The following is an 18,885-nucleotide window of genomic DNA, read 5'->3' as shown; positions in this document are numbered from 1 at the left end:
CGTAAGTCCAGGAGAACCCCCAGATTACACACTGGGTCTGTTTGGGGAAGTGCCACCCCATCCAGGATCAAAGGTGGCAATTCTCCATGGAGCAAAGAACCTCAAATCCAGAGCCATTCAGTCTTGCCAGGGTTTAGTTTCAGCCTGTTTCTCCCCATCCAGCCTCTAACAGCCTCCAAGCACTGTGAGAGGCAGGTCGCAATGAAAGGCAGGTTACAGCAAAACAACTCATGATGGGCTGAGATATATAGCTGAGCATCATCATCATCATCATACTGATGCTATATCTCTGTCTGTAGTGATGGATGACCTCACCCTACAGCTTCATGTAGATGGTGAATGGGAGCGGAGAGAATACTGACCCTGTGAGCCCTGCACACACACACAGACACACACAGAGAGAGAGAGAGAGAGAGAGAGAGAGAGAGAGAGAGAGAGAGAGAGCATACCTGACAGATGATCTGGAATTAAATATATTATATAAAACATTCTGAGCAATGATATTTGAACAGGACTAAATAGAACAATAGAATGCACTACTGATGAAAAACCATCTAAATGAATAAAAAGAACTTCGGTGTGAAACAAAAGTGAAATGATAAAATTAAAAGAAAAAGAGGGAAAAGAAAGATAGAAAGGGCAGGAGAAAAAAAAGAAAAAACCATAAAAGAGAAAGATGAATAAACAGAATGCGATTAGCAGTTTGATAAAATTTGCTATCACTTGGGAGTGTCCACACTTGTTTTCCTTTCCTATAAATATACATAGATCAACAAATCAGGTGGGGCTAACCAAGACATTCCAATCGACTTTTCTTAGTTGAGAAAAGAAGAATTTCCGGTTTAGTTTCTGCTTTACCTACCCACACCTGTGCACCTTCATCCCACTGGAGATTATATTCAACATGCTTAGCTGGAGGTTGCAGATTTAGCAATGATGTGTTCCCCTTCAGGGAGGGGAATGGCTGAAAATAAGGAAGAAAGTTTCCACTGAGAGACAATGAAGCGAAATGAAAAGAAATAAAGTAAGTGGTCTTGTTTTCATTTTAGCTGTAAGTTAAATGCTTGTTTTTGAAACTGCTAGCTTAACTTTGTTGAAGATTATTGAAACTAGGTATTACCATGTATAATATTTAAGGAAATGCAGACTGTTAATGAGCCTTTAAAGGCAACCCCCCCCCCCCCAAATAGGAAAGTATTAAAATGCAAGCATACAAGTTAAAAATGATACAAGTGGAATTATTATTAGAAATAAAATGTAACAAATTAAATTATTTGTATGAAAACGTAAAGTTGTGATTGCTGAAATGCCACCCCGAGAACCCATCAGAGAAAGTAAATAAGCCAGGGCAACAACGGAAAGGAGGGAGGATGAGGAGGGAAAGGAAGAAAGGGTAAGGAGAGGAAGTAAGGGAGGAGAATTAAGAGTAGGAGAGAGGGTAAGGAGGAGGAGGAGAGAGGAGGAGGGGGGAAAGAGGGGGGAAGAAGAAAGGAGGAAGGAGAGAAGGAAAGAAGAAGGCAGAGAAGGGAGGTTGAGAAGGAGCAAGATTACTGCAAAATAAGATGGAATAGTGAATAGAAAATGTTAAATAGTAACTATAAGAGTGTATATTTGTGAATGAATTTGAAAGAGAACAATAAAAAACTTTTAATAAAAAGGGCAAAGTTTCCCCAAAGAAATGGCTTCTAATATCATCATTATTTTAATAATTTCTGTATATATCCATTTCAGTGATATCCTTTCCGCCTGTGGATCACTCATACATATAACCTCCTGCAGGCTAATTCAGATTTGAAACAGCACTGTCTCTACTTGGAGAGGAAGTGTTGGATACTGACATAACCAATCTTCCATAAGAAAGGAATGAATATGAAAATAATTTCCATGTATTTTGAAACTCAATTTTATTGATATATTTTTACTTGCAGGACCCATAGGGCGTGTTTGGAAATACCATAGCTATCTTTCTGCAGTGAATAGCTTCTGTTTACTTTGAATTTTGTTTAGTATAACAAGTCCCATGGCTTGCATATACGTAGTTATTATAATAATCTCTGATAGTTCCTTTTATAGTTGAAAAGGAGACTTTGTGATCAATCTAACTGATATATAACTGAAATCCGAGGGCACTTAATCACATACTAATTTCACAAGACTCCTACATATTCAGGCATTCAAAACCAATTAGATTCCAGAATATTCAGCCAGCCAGGAATCTCAAACCATTATGCAGGAAATGTTGGCAATTAGAGCTATTGTTATACCTTAATCAGCATTTGGTTATTCAGTTCAGTACTTGGATTCATTTGATGTGTAACATTCATTTGATGCTCACAGTTCACAGTTTGTGCTCTACAACAATGTGAACAGTCTCTTTTATACACAGCCAAGAATGCAATTATAATTTCATTGTTTGATTGCACCACTGCAGGAGCAACGTTTTGATTATCTCATGCAACATAATTTCTGTGTTCTGAAAGCACAGCTTGTCTTGGGATTCACGAGATGAAAGAGAACTGATTTTACTGTGCCCTGGTTTAGATAATAATACAAAATATTACAAGTTGTGTGTTGATCTTTTGTCTGTATCCTATGTCTTTGGAAGGAACTGGTATATCTTTACCAATAGCTTACTTAGATTAATTGATAGCTATTGAGCCCACAGCATACAGTATCAGAAATCAGAAAGAATAAATGCAGGAGGTTAACAGGTTCCTTTACGTTTATTACATAAATTGACATTTTTGTATAAAATATCAAATGCATACCTGACAGGAGATCTGGAATTAAATATATGAAACATCCTAAACACCATTATTTACATGTTTTGAATCCTAAAACCACACACTAAGAAGTGTATTTATGGGTTTAAGGAATTTATAACTCTCAAACTTACTGGTGTGAAACTTGTGGTCTCACGTTGCCGTGACATGTGACGTTTCGTGACGTTTCCCCCCTTTGTGGAGCTGAGGTGGGTGTGGTTCATGAGCTGCCAGTTTGACACCTCTGTTCTAATTGCTGTACTATTGCTCAGGCTGGCTGAGTGCTGTAGTTTCTAGTAAGCCTATGAATAGTCTAGATTTTTGTCTTAAACCCCACTGCAAACTACTGCTGTTCATATTGATTTGTAATATATAATAACTTAATTTTTAAAATTATTTATTTATTAATTATGAAATTTATTTGCCATACTTCTTGTGTCCAACAACTCTGGGTGACTTAGAACATAAAAACATTAAAAAAACATTAACATCCAAAATTATAATATCACAAAGCAGTTAAAAATCATGAACACAAGATGGCAAAGGAGGGAGCCAGATACACCTGGCAGAGAGGTGGGATTAGGTTTTAATTTGTCAACCATCTCTTGTATGAAGCTCCCCCCCCCATTGGAAAGAGCAAGGTCTTAAACATCAGGAGGGTGGGAGCCAGTGGTGGGATTCAGCCAGTTTGACCACTTCTGACGAACCGATGGTTAATTTGCTGAGCAGTTTGGCAAACTAGTTTTTAGAAGAAATCATTAGGGCAGAGAACCGGTCGTTAGATTACTTGAATCCCATCACTGGTAGGAGCCAATCTCACCTCAGAGGGTAGCATGTTCCAGAGGACAGGAGACACAGCATAGAAGACTTTTCTCCTGGATCCCTGGATTTTATTAATCCCCCCTCCCCCCCCCAAAAAACACCCCACCCTCCCAGAAGCAAATAAAGACCGCAAGGTAGAGAGAATGAAATTCCTTCTTAAATGTGCTTGGCATACTGTACATTGCATATGGTTTAGGGTGGCTTTCTGGATTTATAATTTTCTTAATTGCATTTTATATTTTCATCTTGTTTTATTTACCTTGTATGCCACCTAGAGTCATTTTGGACTTGGCTGGCGCAGAAATTAAATGGAGGGCAGGAAGAAACAAAAAAAAAAGGAAAGCAGTTTTAAGGAAATTTGCCAATGGGGAAAAAAGTAAAGACATGCTATTTTGAATTCCAGGGTTGGTGGGAGCATAGCACAGGTATCCCTCTATTTATCTATACTCCTCTTCCTTATTGGTACGAGGTCTGCCACATTGCTTGTATAAGTAAGTTGGTAAACTTTACACCAGTAAGATAATGCAAGACAATGCAAAGGGAAGGGAACCTAAAAACAAGAGCAGAGGGAATGTCCAAGTGAGATTTAATGGTCTAGAAATGGAACTATTAAGAATGATTAAGAAAAGATTCTAGACCCAATGATCCCCAGTACCTGTTAAGATTTAGTCAATAAACAGAAGTCCCGAGAAGTGTGAACAGGAAGAATGTTAAAACAATGTATGCCTGTGGTTAAGTAAAGGTCATTCCTAGCTGGGATCCATCTCAATCTCTTCAGTGGTGGAGGAAAAACATATTGTAATGTATGTATTAGTAGTATAAGAATGGAAAAAGAGGAACAGAAATTCAAGGAGCATGAAGGAAGAAAATAGGAGATTTGTTGTCTTTTTTAAACCCTAAAATGGGTATGAATGAAACAGGTGAAATATAGCTCTTCATAGCTCTTTCATAGAACTACAGAACTATCAAGTTACAGAATGAATAGATAAAATATAGAGTTCTACATTTTAGAGAACCTCCATCCTCCCAGGTCTGTTAATATGGTCAATAGGTATTGTACCACATCTGAGCAATTATAGCAGGCCTTTGAATGTATACTGGCCAAAGGAGAAAGTAAGCAGCTGGATCAGCATGGAGTGCAGGGTTATCAGTATGCTGACAGTACTCAATTTATATCTCTGTCCCACCTATCCTGATGAAGTGGTTAAGGTTCTGTCCCAGTGCCTCGAGGCTTTGGCAGGCTTGGCTTAACCCTGCCAAGACTGAATAGCAGTGGATCTTAGAAGTGGGGACTTTCCATCCTTAATTCTGAGTGAGGTTTCATTGCCTTGCTTGGGCTCCCTCTGCAATTTGGGAATCTTCTTGATCTCACTACTCCTGCATGAAGGGTGGCGGTTATAATCAGGGGGCTTTGCACAATTTTGTCTTGTGTGCCTTATACCTTAGTCAATTGCTGTTTGAATTATTGCAATGTGCTGTATGTGGGACTGCCCTTGAAAACTTCCAGGAAGCTATAATTGGTGCAGAATGTGGTGCTGTAGAATGTGGTGCTGTACATAGTTATGGTTGCTCTTCTCTATGCCCATGTGACACCAATACCCTGCAAGCTGTATTGGCTCTCAGTTGGCTTCTGGGTGCAGTTGAAGGTGCTGGTTATGATATGGCATGAAGGTAAAGGTAAGGTTCTCCACACACATGCATGCTAGTCGTTTCCAGCACTAGGAGCAGTGCTCATCCCCGTTTCTAAGCCAAAGAGCCAGCGCTGTCTGAAGACGTCGCCGTGGTCATGTGGCTGGCATGACTAAATGCTGAAGGTGCATGGAACACTGTTACCTTCCCACCAAAGTGGTTCCTATTTTTCTACTGGCATTTTTTAATGTGCTTTCAAACTGCTAAGCTGGCAGAAGTTGGGACAGAAGCTCACTGCATTATGCAGTGCTAGGGATTTGGACTGCTAAACTGCCACCCTTCTGATTGATAAGCTCAGCATCTTAGCCACTGAGCCATCACATCCCTTTAACCATATGGCACAGGATCAGATTATTTTGGGAACTGCCCTATCCCCAAATTATCTTTCCCCTCATTCACTCTGAAGAGCCTGTTCTGAATACCTTCATTGGAATCATGTGGGATCCAAGAGGAACACCTTCCAGTGTTGCCCTTCCTTCTGACTTAATGAAACACTCAACCCTGCTGGCTTTTAGGAAGACTGTCAAGGCCTGGTTCTTTTCTCAGGCATTTGGGTCGCTATTATCCAATTGGAACATGTTACAGTCCCAGTTGGACAATAGTGTTATTTCACTTTGGATTGGAATTTAATTGTCTTTTTGTTTTATTATTACTTGTAGGTTGTGTACCATGGTTTTATGTTCTTTTCATTAGGCTTTATTTGATGCCTTACTGCTCGTACGTTGCCCAGGGTAATCTTCGTTGATTAGTTGGCCATGGTTTTCAACAAACAAAGACTCTCTGTGGGCAGCTTATAAAAAGACAATAAAAATGTTAAAATCCCATTAATAATAAAGACAAAAATACTAAAAAAACCCTAGTAAAACCACATAAAAAACTAAAATATAGAAAATCTTGGGAGATTTGTTTCATAGCACAGAAAAGAGCTAATTAAGCATTGATGCCAATGAATGATGTAGGAATGCAGAACAATACTCTCCTATTGGGTGATCATATAAGTTCAATGGCCTTATGTTGCATAGTGGCTTTATGCATCATTGAAAATACCTTAAACTGGCACTCTTTGATTGTGGGAAAGACGCCATATCAAGCATATACATGCAAGGGCTTCTATATTCTCAGCTAGTTGCAATTTCTAGGCTATCTTCCATGGCCACCCATGAATCCATGATCCCTGGGAAGGCCTTCTGGCATTGTGAGTGGGACTCAGAAGAGAGGAGCCTGTCTTTTTGCTTCTTTTATTCTGTATAATGTAACAATTAAAATAACTCAAAGAGCAACGGTATTAATTAGAGAAGGATGTTTATGCAGTAGTCACAATCTGTTTTAACAGCTATTTTACATCTTTATTTCCTGGAAGAATAGCTGAGCTTTCTTATTAAGGAATGCTCTGAGAAAAAATAATTCTTATGTAGCTGGGGAAATAGGACTTGCCATTTCCAGCACTGTTCCTTGATTAATTCCAGGTATGTTAACACTCAGCACAAGTGGAAGCTGTTTAGAATCCAAGGTAAAATAATGATGTGGCTACCATCCTCATCTGGTGTGGCACTTGGGTTGTCAGGGAGGACTTTAATCTTCCCATCTGTAGTTTCAGAAATCCATCACAGCAGTGGTGTCCAAAATGTCTGTCTGCCTTACACAGAGTTTATTTGGCTTTAAGCAAAAGTAGGGGTAGCAACAGCATCTTATTGGTACATTTTACTTGTCAATATCTAAGACCATCCCATCCAGAGTAGAGGCTTCACATGTCTAAAGTTTCCTGGTACTACCTGGTTCTAATTCCTATGCACATCTGCCTGGATTACAAATTTGTTAACCTTCATACTAGGAGCACTGCCAGAAGGAAGCACAGTGGCTCCTTGAGGCAAATCCCACAAATTCCTTATGCATTTGGTTAAGTCACATTCACAAGAATAAGCATACCTTAGAAAAATATTCAGCATGTATACCTACATGCATTTCCAGGTTTGAAAGCTCCATTTTCTACACTATGGGAACATGAGAGAGGTTGGGGCTGAACGATAAGAGTACCTGTTCTGCAAGCAAGAGATGCCAATTCAAGCCTGATATTGCCAGCTAGGGCTGAAAAACCTCTTGTTTAAGGAGTTGAAGAGAGGCAGGAAGCCAATTCTGGGTTAGAAGGGCTGTCAGTTGAGCTGACTCTACAGAAAAGAGCAGAAAAGCATGTGTCTATCAAGGAACGATCCTATTAATATCTTAAATTATATTCTGGGTGCTCAGAGGAGCCATTGCCTGGTACTAATTTATAATCTGATTGGCTAGTGCTAATGCAGATACTGAGGTATAATTTAAATTCAGGTTATATGAAAGATGATAGTCATCTATATGGTGACATTGGAACATAATCAGCTTCTTGTAAATAATTATATTATTATTTTTTTCCAGCTTACCTTTCCTGGGCCATGGCTTCTAAAGCATCATCTGGCATCACTGTTGTTGCTCCCAGAGGCTCCAGTAACCTCACTACAAGTGCTGTGCTAACCACTGCCCCACCCAGCTTCATTGAAGGCCTGATCAACAAAATACCATGTGAGTCAATTCAAGGCGTGATGGAACGAACAGTTCGTTCAATGATCTTATTATGTGTAGCTCAGCTGAGAGGTTCCAGAAGGTCCAGTTCATACCTAAGTTGGATTTGTTTTCCACAAGTGATTGGAGGATCACTTGTATAATAATAATCATTATTATTATATACTTTATTCATTAAACATGAAACTCAGCCAACTGAACATTCAAAAATGCATTACAAATACCATTGATTGGTGTTAATGGTTAATACAGTTTGCTGCCAGCATCCTAGGTATTAACCAAGTTCCTTCTTAAAATATAAGATGTTCCAAGTAGCGCAGTTTTTTGCAGTTCTGCTGGTGTTATTGCCGGAAGCTGCAATTTGTTGATGTATCTTGTAAAATTCTAGGACATGGTGCCAAGTGCCCCGATGACAATGGGTATCACTGTTACATGCTTCATCCATAGCTGTGTAGTTATTGTTATTCTTAGTATTTTCTTTCATCCATTCAGTCTTGTCTGGTTCTTGGAGACTGCCTAGACATGTCCTTGCAGCTTTCTTGACAAAGTTTTTCAGAAGTGGTTTGCCATTGTCTCCTTCCTAGGGCTGAGAGAGAGTGACTGGTCCAGTGGTGGGTTCCGGATCCCGGTGCAACCAGTATGGTGCAATGGGGCCAGGAGCCCACCACATGAATGTTACTGCCCACGACGCTCCAACTGCTTGGCGGAGCATTGCACAGGCGCTGTATGCTCAGTGCACCTGCGCGGAAGCCCTGAAAATGTCAAATACCGGTAAGGTGGGCAGATGGGCCCTCCAGAGTACCATACTAGAACGGTACCTGGTGTTCCCGGCAGGCACCGGTATGCCCGTACCAGGGCGTACTGGTCGTAACCCACCACTGGACTGGTCCAAGGCCACTCAGCTGGCTTAATGGCTGAGGCAGGATTAGAATTCACAGTCTCCCAGTTTCTAGTCTGATGCCTTAACCTCTATACCAGATACATTTACTAAAAAACATTTACTGAAAATACATGACTTAAAATACATTTACTAAAAAAAGATGATCATGAATTTAAGACTTCCAAGGAACAGTGTGTATGTGTGTATAATTTCCCTAGCTTCTTCACCTTGTTGATTTAACAGCGATCACCATCACTTGAAACTACTCCCAGAAATTTCCCTACCACTAGCCAATAAGTGGTTGCAGAATGAGTGTGTGTCCTCATTAAAAACCACCTTCCAGAAAAAATAAGGCCTCATTGTCACATTGATGAAAATTACCTAAAATATACATACTCTGTTTCTAAATTTAATCCTTCCTCCCAAATCTAGACATACCAATTTTGTCCTCATGTATACAAACTGCTCAAACACACAAGTACATGCCTGTATTCCTTTCCTTTTTTTACCCATCAGAAACAGCCACAAAGCAGAGGGAATATACATGGAGAAGGATAGTTTATAGGGAAAATGTAGCTGTAGTGAGATGTGAAAGAAGGGATGGAAAAATGGATGGAAATGAGATGAGAACTGAATAAGAAAAAAAAAGGAGGGGAGAACTTAGTTTAGGTATTACAAACATTGGTAAAAAACAACAACCAATATTCCCCTCTAACACAGCAATTATTTTATGCTTTGCAACTGCGATGTCTGCAGCAACTTATTGATCTTCCTTGTTGATCTTTCTAGCTTCTTTTATATTAGAGAAGAAGACACCCTCAATTTTGAATTTTAAGATTGTTTTTACAAATATAAAAGTAGAGCCTAACTGGTGATATACACACCGCTAAACAACTCTAATAAGCAATGAAAGCTTTGATTTAATGTCCACTGCTCCTACATCAGTTCTATATTGGATAGTAAGTTCTGGAGATTGGCATAGAGAGGAAAAAGAGGAGATAAATTGGGCCCATTTTGATAATCTTTCACATGGCCCTGAAGATCTGGTTTTGCCAATGGGACTGGGAAACCCAGTGTGAGATAGAGCCCATCAAGTGGCTTATTGGCTTTACCAATGGTAGTCACAGGTGGGTGGGAGGTTTATTAATTTTTTCATTTATTTTTTTATATTGGGTTTTTGTCTCGTAAGCTGCCTGGAGTCACAAAGAGTGAGTTGGGCAGCCATATAAATTTTCATAAATGTATGTATGTATGTATGTATGTATGTATGTATGTATGTATGTATGAACAAATAGTTGTATATGGCTTTACATTACATTAAATCATTATAGAATGAGGCTTAAAGTGTCAGATGTGGTTCATCAATGTAACACAACCCATGGTTAATGAAACTACAGCCTGATTTGATGTATGAAAGTAGGCAAACTCATTAATGAGATTTTAAAAAAAACCGTTATTTGTAAATCCACTGTGATCAGATCATTTTAGCAACAGAAGAGGAGTCTTCCTTGTATGTTCGTAACATTCTACATAGTTGTTTATTCTAGAACATTATTCTGTTTTGTTATTCAAGAGAAATTAGTTGTCCATTTAATTTTCATGGCAACACATACATAATGCCCGCGAACCTTGCTGAGATTATAAAACGAGTCTTTAAAAGTACTCCTGGACTGAACTCAAACTCCCCATTCTGAAACAATAGGATTGCTGGGAGACCTTCCCCCCTCCCTCCCTCCGTCCCCCCCTCTCTCTAACACAGTGACTGACAGTAAACATATATCACCTCCCTTTTTCGGTTCTAAAAGACAAAAATGTTTTATTAATGTATATGAAAAGAAGAGCATTTAATGTAGTCCCTGTCGTATCCGTTCATCATGGGTCAAGATGTCCAAGCTTAACATCAGCACGTTCTTTGGTTCTGCAATCTTCCTCCTTCATTCTTTACTGTCCCATTTTTGCTTTCATGTTTCAGAGAGGTATTAAAATGCAGGCATTCATTGAGGATGACAATAAGATCTGCCATCTTACAGAGAAATTGAGAAAAGACTGCGGGAAAGAAAAAAGTCACCCCTACCAAATAGAGGTCATGCATCAATAAGCTATTACCACAAACGTGTTTGTGCATGTCCTTTTTAATCCTTTTCTAATTGACTTTGGCATGATAAGATGAAGGAACAAATTATTTAGCATTGGGATGTGGCATTAGATGAATAAATGAAACTCTTCTTTTTTAAAAAAATAAAAGGAACTGACTCAATAATTTACTATACCCTTTTGGCATAGTAATTATAAGAATTAAAATATAGGAAAAGGTCATGGTTCCCCTCGCACCTTGGTGTCCTTCCAGATGTGCTAGATTCTAATTCCTGACATGGTGAACGATGTCAGTCAATAGGCATCTTAGCTGAGGGTAATGGAAATGGGAGTCTAACATGGTCTGCTTCTGAATGCAGTTCTAGGTAAAGCCCTTAATGTCATAGGTCCAAGCTCTCTGATGAACCGCCTCATCCTGCTAGGACAAGCCTGTCCTTCTTGTGCTAGAGAGGGCCTACTTCAGATCCTATCAGTCAAAGAACCCTGATTATCGGGATTCAGAAGAAGAGTAATCTCTGCTTCAGTGTCTGAAGCATCTTACCTTGTAAACTAAGACCTGCTCCCACCCTCCTATCCTTCCACAAAAGACTGGAGACCTGGCTCTGCAGATTGGCCTGGGTACCAAATGGGGGAGTTTCACACTGGAGCTGGCTGCTAAATTGATGGCAGACTCTATTTGGCTATCATATTGATGTATTCTTGTGTTCCTTTTTTGCTGCTTATTTTATTATTCTATATTATCTTACTTCTGTTTACACGCCTTTCATTTTCTTTCTTTTTAATTATTGTAAGCTGCCTTACAAGGCAAGATAGGCAGCAAATAAATTTAACAAATCAATAAATCTTTGGTGGATACTAGGTTAGGCATTAATTGTTGTAAATGCTTAATTCTTTGACCCTGCTGCCCCATCCTCTATTTTGCAGATAATTATTATTAATAAATAATAACTAATAAAAATTATTAATTTGCCTACATTTGGAAGTGAGCTGTGGTCACACAGTGGTTAGAGTACAGTACTGTAGGCTGCTTCTGCTGATCACCGGTTGCCAGCAGTTTGGCAGTTCAATTCTCACCAGGCTCAAGGTTGACTCAGCCTTCCATCCTTCCGAGGTTGGTAAAATGAGGTCCTAGATTGTTGGGAGAAATATGCTGAACTCTGTAAACTGCTTAGAGAGGGCTGTAAACCACTATGAAGTGGTATATAAGTCTAAGTGCTCCTGCTATACTAGAGCAGCATCCCCCAAACTTTTGGGCACCAGGAACCAGTTCCATGGAGAAAGGTTTTTCTGTGGACTGGAAGAGGCATGGTTTTGCATGCTGCCTGCATCCCATGGATGGGACTTCACTTGTTTGCACAGACTGGTTGCTGGCATGCCATTGACCAGTGCTGGTCCATGGACTAGGGGTTGGGGACTCCTGTACTAGAGCCTCCAAGACTTTGTCACTGTCCAGAAACAATTCCCTGATTTGCATTATATGATTTCTTTCCTCTTTCTTGTCTCCTGCTGCTGAAACAGTACCCAGATGGGCTCTCATAGCAATTGCTGTAGCAGCAGGCTTAGTCCTGCTACTTTTCCTTATCTGTATCATCAAGTGCTGCTGCTGCAAGAAGAAACGGAAGAAGAAGGAGAAACTCAACTTAACAAACATTAATGGTGCCTCCACAACAGCCAGCTTGGTGGGTAACCGTGACTTTTAGGATGGAATAGCATTTTGATTTTTTTAAGTTCAAATTTCAAGAGGACTGCAAACCCCAGAGAACTTTCAATGAATTCTCAGTTACAAAACTCTTTCTAGGCTTGAAGTACAAATAGATGGCAAGTGGATAGGAAAACAAGATGGATACAATTCAACTGATCTCAGTAAAGGTTAAGCAAGAACTGGCAACCAGGCAGTCAAAAAAATCAAATAGGTGGCCATGAATGCATAATCAAACTTATGGTACTTGTTAGGAAAGGGGCAGAGCTTCAATTGTGCACTTGTATGCCACCTTGACTTTTTGATAATCTTTGCAGATGTCCCTGGTAGCTAAGTGATTGGGAACTGTTGATTTGACACAGAAGCTCAATCTTGGAGTACATTAATATATTTGATAGATCACTGATGAAATCATATATAGCTCTGATTTTTACTCCTTGGCTCCAAATACCTATTTCTTAGTACAGGTGGTCCACAGTTAATGGCCACTTGTTCAGTGACCATTCAAACGTGATGGCACTGAATGAGGGTACTTATGACTGGTCCTCAGGGGTCTGGCTGACACAGAGGACAAACTGGGTGCTCAGCAACCAGCCAAGATTTCTGGCCAACACAGTGTCCCACAGTCATGTGATTACAATTTGCAATCTCTTCTTCTACCTTCCCACAAGCAAAAATCAATGGGGAATGGCAGAAAATCAGAAGTTGTGGACACATGAGGTCCTCACTTAACAATCCATGAGGATTCACTTAACAATAGTAACCAGGAATTACCAGAACTGCTGTCACTAAGTGGTATCACCAAGCACACTTTACAATTGCATCACTTAGAGATGGAAATTTCTGTCACAATTGCTGTTGTTATGCCAAGGCTACCTGTATCATATTTTCAAAGTGCAATGTTTTCATTGCCATTGATAAGAATTGATAGATTTTGAATTGGTTTTGTGTCTCCAAGAACTGAATATAATACAATAAACACCAGAGGGTTGTTGTTTTAGGGAAAAATAGAAGTGGGGGGGATACACTGACTTCTTGAATGTAAGATGGCATACAGTATAAACAGTCAACCCAAAGTCATTTATACTTCATAGACCATTTATTATATGAATTGCATTGAATGTTTGAATGAAAGGTGCTAATATTTTGATGTAGGTCCAACCTGATTTGGAAGACATTGAATGTGGACTGGAAGATGAGAAACGAGGACGGCTGCAATATTCCCTAGAATATGACTTCCGTGGCCAGGAGGTATATTTCACAAATCCCACAGTGACAAATTTGCACTCTTCTTTTATTATAAAGCAATATTAAATAACAATACTTTTCCTTTCTGCATTTTGCATATTTGGTTTCATGTGGGCAACCTTATATATCTTCCTTTACTCTACACTGATTCTTTCATCCAATGATGATCAATTTTAGAAAAGCTACCGTCCTATTGGTAAATGCTGATAACCTGCACAGCTTCTGGGTTCTTCCTATTCATTACTACTCCAACAACTTTGAGGCAGTGACTAAGGCCTCAGTGCTATCCACCAAAACTTAAGGGAAAAGTTGAAGCATTCACTGATACCAATATGGGTCCAGTATTTTGATTGGTTGTGATTGCTCAACAGGTCTTTCTTTCTTTCTTTCTTTCTTTCTTTCTTTCTTTCTTTCTTTCTTTCTTTCTTTCTTTCTTTCTTTCTTTCTTTCATTTATTTTGTCAAGCATGTATAAGATAACAGATATAAGTATAAACATGATTATGAATGCAGGAAATGGATATGAACAAGTGGGGACAGTAGGATAGGGATGGTAGGCACGTTGATGTGCTCGTACATGCCCCTTACAGACCTCTTAGGAATGGGGTAAGGTCAATCATAGACAGTTTAAGGTTAAAGTTATGGGGGTTTGAGGATGAAACCACAGAGTCAGGTAGTGAATTCCAGGCATTGACCACTCTGTTGCTGAAGTTGTATTTTCCGCAATCAAGTTTGGAGCAGTTTACGTTAAGTTTGTATCTATTGTGAGCTCCTGTATTGTTACAGTTGAAACTGAAGTAGTCATTGACAGGTAGGCCATTGTAGCAGATGATTTTGTGTATTACGCTCAGGTCAGATCAAAGGCAGTGTAGTTCTAAATTGTGTAAGCCCAAAATTTCAAGCCTGGTGGTATAAGGTATTCTGTTGTGAGCAGAGGAGTGTAGTACTCTTCTCGTGAAATATCTCTGGATTCGCACAATTGTATCAATGTCTGAATATGCAGTGCAGGTTCCAGACAGATGAGCTGTATTCAAGAATGGATCTAGCAAAGGTTTTATATGATCTAGTTTGCAATACAACATTACAGAACAAGAAGCTTCGCAAGATTAGATTAACAACTCTTAATGTCTTTTTGGCAATGCTATTACAATGAGCTCTGGGGCTTAGATCATTAGAAATGAGTTCTCCAAGTACCCCATGACGTTTGGGCAACACCAGCAAACAATCAGAGAGTGATCAGATCATAGCAAAGGACTGATGGTAAAGTCTTCTACTAAGCTCCTGTCACAACTGTCTGGGACAAAAAAAAATAGATCTAACACGTAGCTAAGCATGTTTTGGACCTTCAATGACTTAAGTCAATTTCATGACTTAATGCCATCTAGGCAAATTAAAGTTTCTCAAACCCAGTGACAGAATCTAGAAGTTTATTAAAGGATGTTTTTGTGCAGTAGGTAGACCAATACAGCAGAACAATCAAACTGTGTCCTAGAGTCAAATTACATTCAGAGAGCCTATTGTTACAACTTTTAAGAACAATACTTTTCTATTTTGGTTTGCTTGTCTAGTCAAATTCTAGCCCATTCCTACAGATTTGCAAACTTAACACACATCTATTTCAAGACTTTCATATTTTTAAATTGATTTTCTAAGTTAAAGGTTAGAGTGAAGCAGGCAGCAGATCTAAAGGCCATGGACAGTGGTGGTACCTCTGATCCCTACGTGATTGTCTTCCTGACATCTGACATAAGGAAGAAGTATGAAACAAAGGTCCATCGTAAGACACTCAGTCCTGTTTTCAACGAAAGCTTCATTTTTCAGGTAGGCTGCAAGGCCCTCTTTAAATTCATTGACCTGTTTCAATTCAGTTTGATATTGTTAAAATTTAGTTTAGAAGTTTGCAAAAATATCCATTAACAATTTTTTCATTGTTATTTCATGTTCTTGGTTAGCTTAATTGTCTTTAGTATGATTTGTGATGTTGAGTTTACAAACCCTGTCTTCCATTGAAACCACACTGTTGAAAGAAATGTCCATCTGGGTTCAGTTCCAAGTGGGAAGAAAAACACTGGAAACATGGAGGTTGATTGGAAAGATGGTTTAATGGTGGATAGGACCACATGGTTTGAGGTCCTGGGCAATTGAGCACATGGGTGAGAGAGAGAAAGATAGAGAGAGATTTATACCCTCTCTTGGACTTTGAACTTGCTTCCTGTTCCTGTGAAAGAAATTTGGTTCTGATTGGTTGTCAGACTCCTATGAGGCCATGCAGGGGTAACTTTGTAGACTGTCTTGAGTCCCAGGCTTTATTGAATCTTGCTGGGTGATGTAATGAAGGGGCTTTGGGCAATTCCTATTATGGCTTAATGGCTTTGTCCTGGTTTGTATCTTGAGTGAGGGCTAATCCTATCATGTCCTGAGGGTGAAGGTCTTAATCCCATCACCCTAGAGCTGAAGTGGGGGGCAGGGAGCTGCTTTGTCTTTAAAAACATTATTTCTCCTTTTCTCATCCAGGAAAATACCATATTCTGCCTTTTAAATATTCCCTAGAATGTTTCATTCTTCTAGGAGAGGGGTGGGTGCTAACTTTCTACAACACCTTTTTTATTGTGGCACCTGATTTTGATAACCCCATTTCCTCATTTCTCCCCCCCCTCCCCCAGATCCATACAGGTCCTAACCTGTTGGAGAACCAATCTTGAGCAAAATGGATTTTGGATGCACCTTTTTGACACCGTTCTTACTTTGCAGGATGATTGTCCTGTATCTCTCAGATTCACTGCTTCATCATTTCAGAAGGACATGGGATTTCATCCATTGGTAGAAGTGAAATTGCCATTCCCTTTTTTCCTCTTCTCTAGGTCTCCCAAGCAGAGGTGACTGAAGCTATACTGGTCATGCAAGTGTATGATTTCAACCGCTTTTCCAAGCATGACATAATTGGCGAGGTCACTCTGCCTCTTGTGGATGTGGACTTACAGCATGTAATGGAACAATGGCTTGATCTCTCTCCAGCTGGCAAGATAGAGGTACGTATCTCAGAAGTGAGGGTGGCAATTTTATTTAATTTGGGTGATCTGGCATCTTACTCATTCGGGGTAAGGGAAGCAACTCCCAGCTCCATTTTTATGGGTCTAAAGCTTTCTGAAGTTGTATCATATGAACACGGAAACAAATGGTTTGCCTTCAGCAGTATTGGTTGTCACTTCAGACACAACAGCGGTAAACTGAGAGTGATAAACTGAATAATTATTTCATTTCAAATATTCAATGAAAAAATAAGAAGCAAATAATTTAGATGCTTTCCTTATTAATAATCTCACCCTCTCAGTGCCAGACCTCTTTTGGACCCCCAGGCTGAAAAAACCCCCCAAATAACTCTGACCCTGATCACAAAATACCTGTTCAGCTTTGATGCACAGACTGGAATAAATCTCACATAAGTCCACGTGACATCATTATGAAACTCTGGAGCAGGGGAAGGAAAATGCTGACTGGTTCTATTTAAATGAAGAGTTAGATCTTGGTGCTGATTCTCTTGACCATCAAAAGTGCTCTTCCAAGCTTAATTATGCAGATTGTATTACTTAACTGTTAAAGGAGTTTAATTATTTCGGAGTTATTTCCCATGCTGAAGGTTTTGTAAATTCTTCTGCATGTGGGGCATATGTTGCCAAGGAAAGAAGGAAAGATATTTTTTGAGGCAATATAATAGGATGTGTGGAAATTGAGGGGGTTGTGGCCCCCCAGATGTTGCTGAACTTCAATGCTCCGTTGTTGAGCAACCTGGCTGAGATGGCTGAAACTACAAAGTACACAACATCCAGCTGTTTTCCCTCCTTACCTGTAAGGTAAAGTTAGCAGTGAGAGCATTTACTCTGCCTTTGTTTTCAGATTTGGCAGTCCCTGTGAAAAGAGATTAAACTAAATTACTCTGTTATTCTGCTAGTAAAAGACAACAATAAAAAGCTTTTTTTTTTCAGGCAGGCTTTTGAGAACTGGAAAAATGGCTTTGTTGTTTGTTTTGTGTCTAATTTGTGAGCATGTGAACTATTTTATTCTGTGTACTATTAGGTGCCTTGAGCACCATTATTTGGTAGAAAGGCAGGGAATCAATACAATCATAAATCTATTTAGTTCCTGTTGTGTGCAAAATATTGTGTCACCCTGTTCAGATTGTAAGCTTTGATAAATCCCCAAAAGAGCAGATGCTATCACAACATAATACAACTTACATAGTATAATGTTAAGCTCGCCATCTTTCTACAAATTTAAATGCATTCTTAACTTATGCGCAGTTGATTATAGATTCACAATAAGAACATTGTGACTATTGGCAGGTGCAGAAATTAATTTGATTTGATGCTATAGTTTTTACAATAGAGTGGTTAATAAGGCCCCTGAAGGTGATTGAGTCATTAAGCCTACAATTACCGAGATGAAGAAAATTCCATTGGATATATAAACATTCTGAACCTTGAAATCTCTCAGGCTGTGATGTTTGTTTATTTTAATGGTCCTTGACTCTTCTAAAAGAGTTGCCTGAGTATTTGAAAATGGAGATAATTGTGTCTTACAAAGTAGGGGAATGCTAGTAATTTTATAAACAGTGAGAAACATTGTGAGAGTAAAGCTACGTAGAACTACGTGGAAGGCCAGACTAGACCTAAAAAACCAAGAAAAATTTCTGGTGGAACTACTTGAAAAGTTGTCAGATTTGCAAAAGAATATCCTCTGTGAATCACCTACTGAAAAGTTTAGCAACAGATAATATAGCACCTTAATGCAATAATGACTCCTGCAAGGAAAAACAGAAAACATTTCCAAAAATCACAAATAGAAAAGCTTGTACTTTGTTATACAAAACACTTGGACTTCACTCTTATTTCTGTCAAAGAAGATATTGCAAGCTTTGCACCTACCATATTCATTGTTTTCATATTTTGAAGCTATAAAGAACTTCACAATAGATGTCATGTGTTGCAATTGATAGAAAGATGCTGCGTTTAATTTTGTAGTTTTGAGGTTGTGTCGCCTTGTGTTCACTTAGGAAATTAGCCGCATGTACAACTTGACCAGGATGCTGAAATTTTTATATAAAACTGCATCTCCTAAATTCACATTTCAGCTCATCATAGT

At 39.1% G+C, this 18,885-nt stretch overlaps 1 protein-coding gene across 1 annotated transcript in view; it reads left to right on the top strand.

Moving 5' to 3' along the window:
* The first annotated feature begins 860 nt into the window (after positions 1 to 860).
* SYT8 (synaptotagmin 8) overlaps positions 861 to 18,885 on the top strand; it is a 42,406-nt gene continuing 24,381 nt past the window's right edge. Inside the window, exons 1-6 of the mRNA XM_081939271.1 lie at positions 861 to 1,024; positions 7,683 to 7,826; positions 12,319 to 12,479; positions 13,655 to 13,750; positions 15,400 to 15,567; positions 16,608 to 16,775. Coding sequence (XP_081795397.1) covers positions 7,700 to 7,826; positions 12,319 to 12,479; positions 13,655 to 13,750; positions 15,400 to 15,567; positions 16,608 to 16,775 — 720 coding nt within the window. The 5' untranslated portion in view covers positions 861 to 1,024; positions 7,683 to 7,699. The remainder of the gene's footprint in view (positions 1,025 to 7,682; positions 7,827 to 12,318; positions 12,480 to 13,654; positions 13,751 to 15,399; positions 15,568 to 16,607; positions 16,776 to 18,885) is intronic.

The sequence above is a fragment of the Natrix helvetica genome (genome assembly GCF_964273705.1).
Source record: "Natrix helvetica genome assembly, chromosome: 1".
In the NCBI taxonomy this organism is placed as follows: domain Eukaryota; kingdom Metazoa; phylum Chordata; class Lepidosauria; order Squamata; family Natricidae; genus Natrix; species Natrix helvetica.
This window is presented reverse-complemented; position numbering and strand designations above follow the sequence as displayed.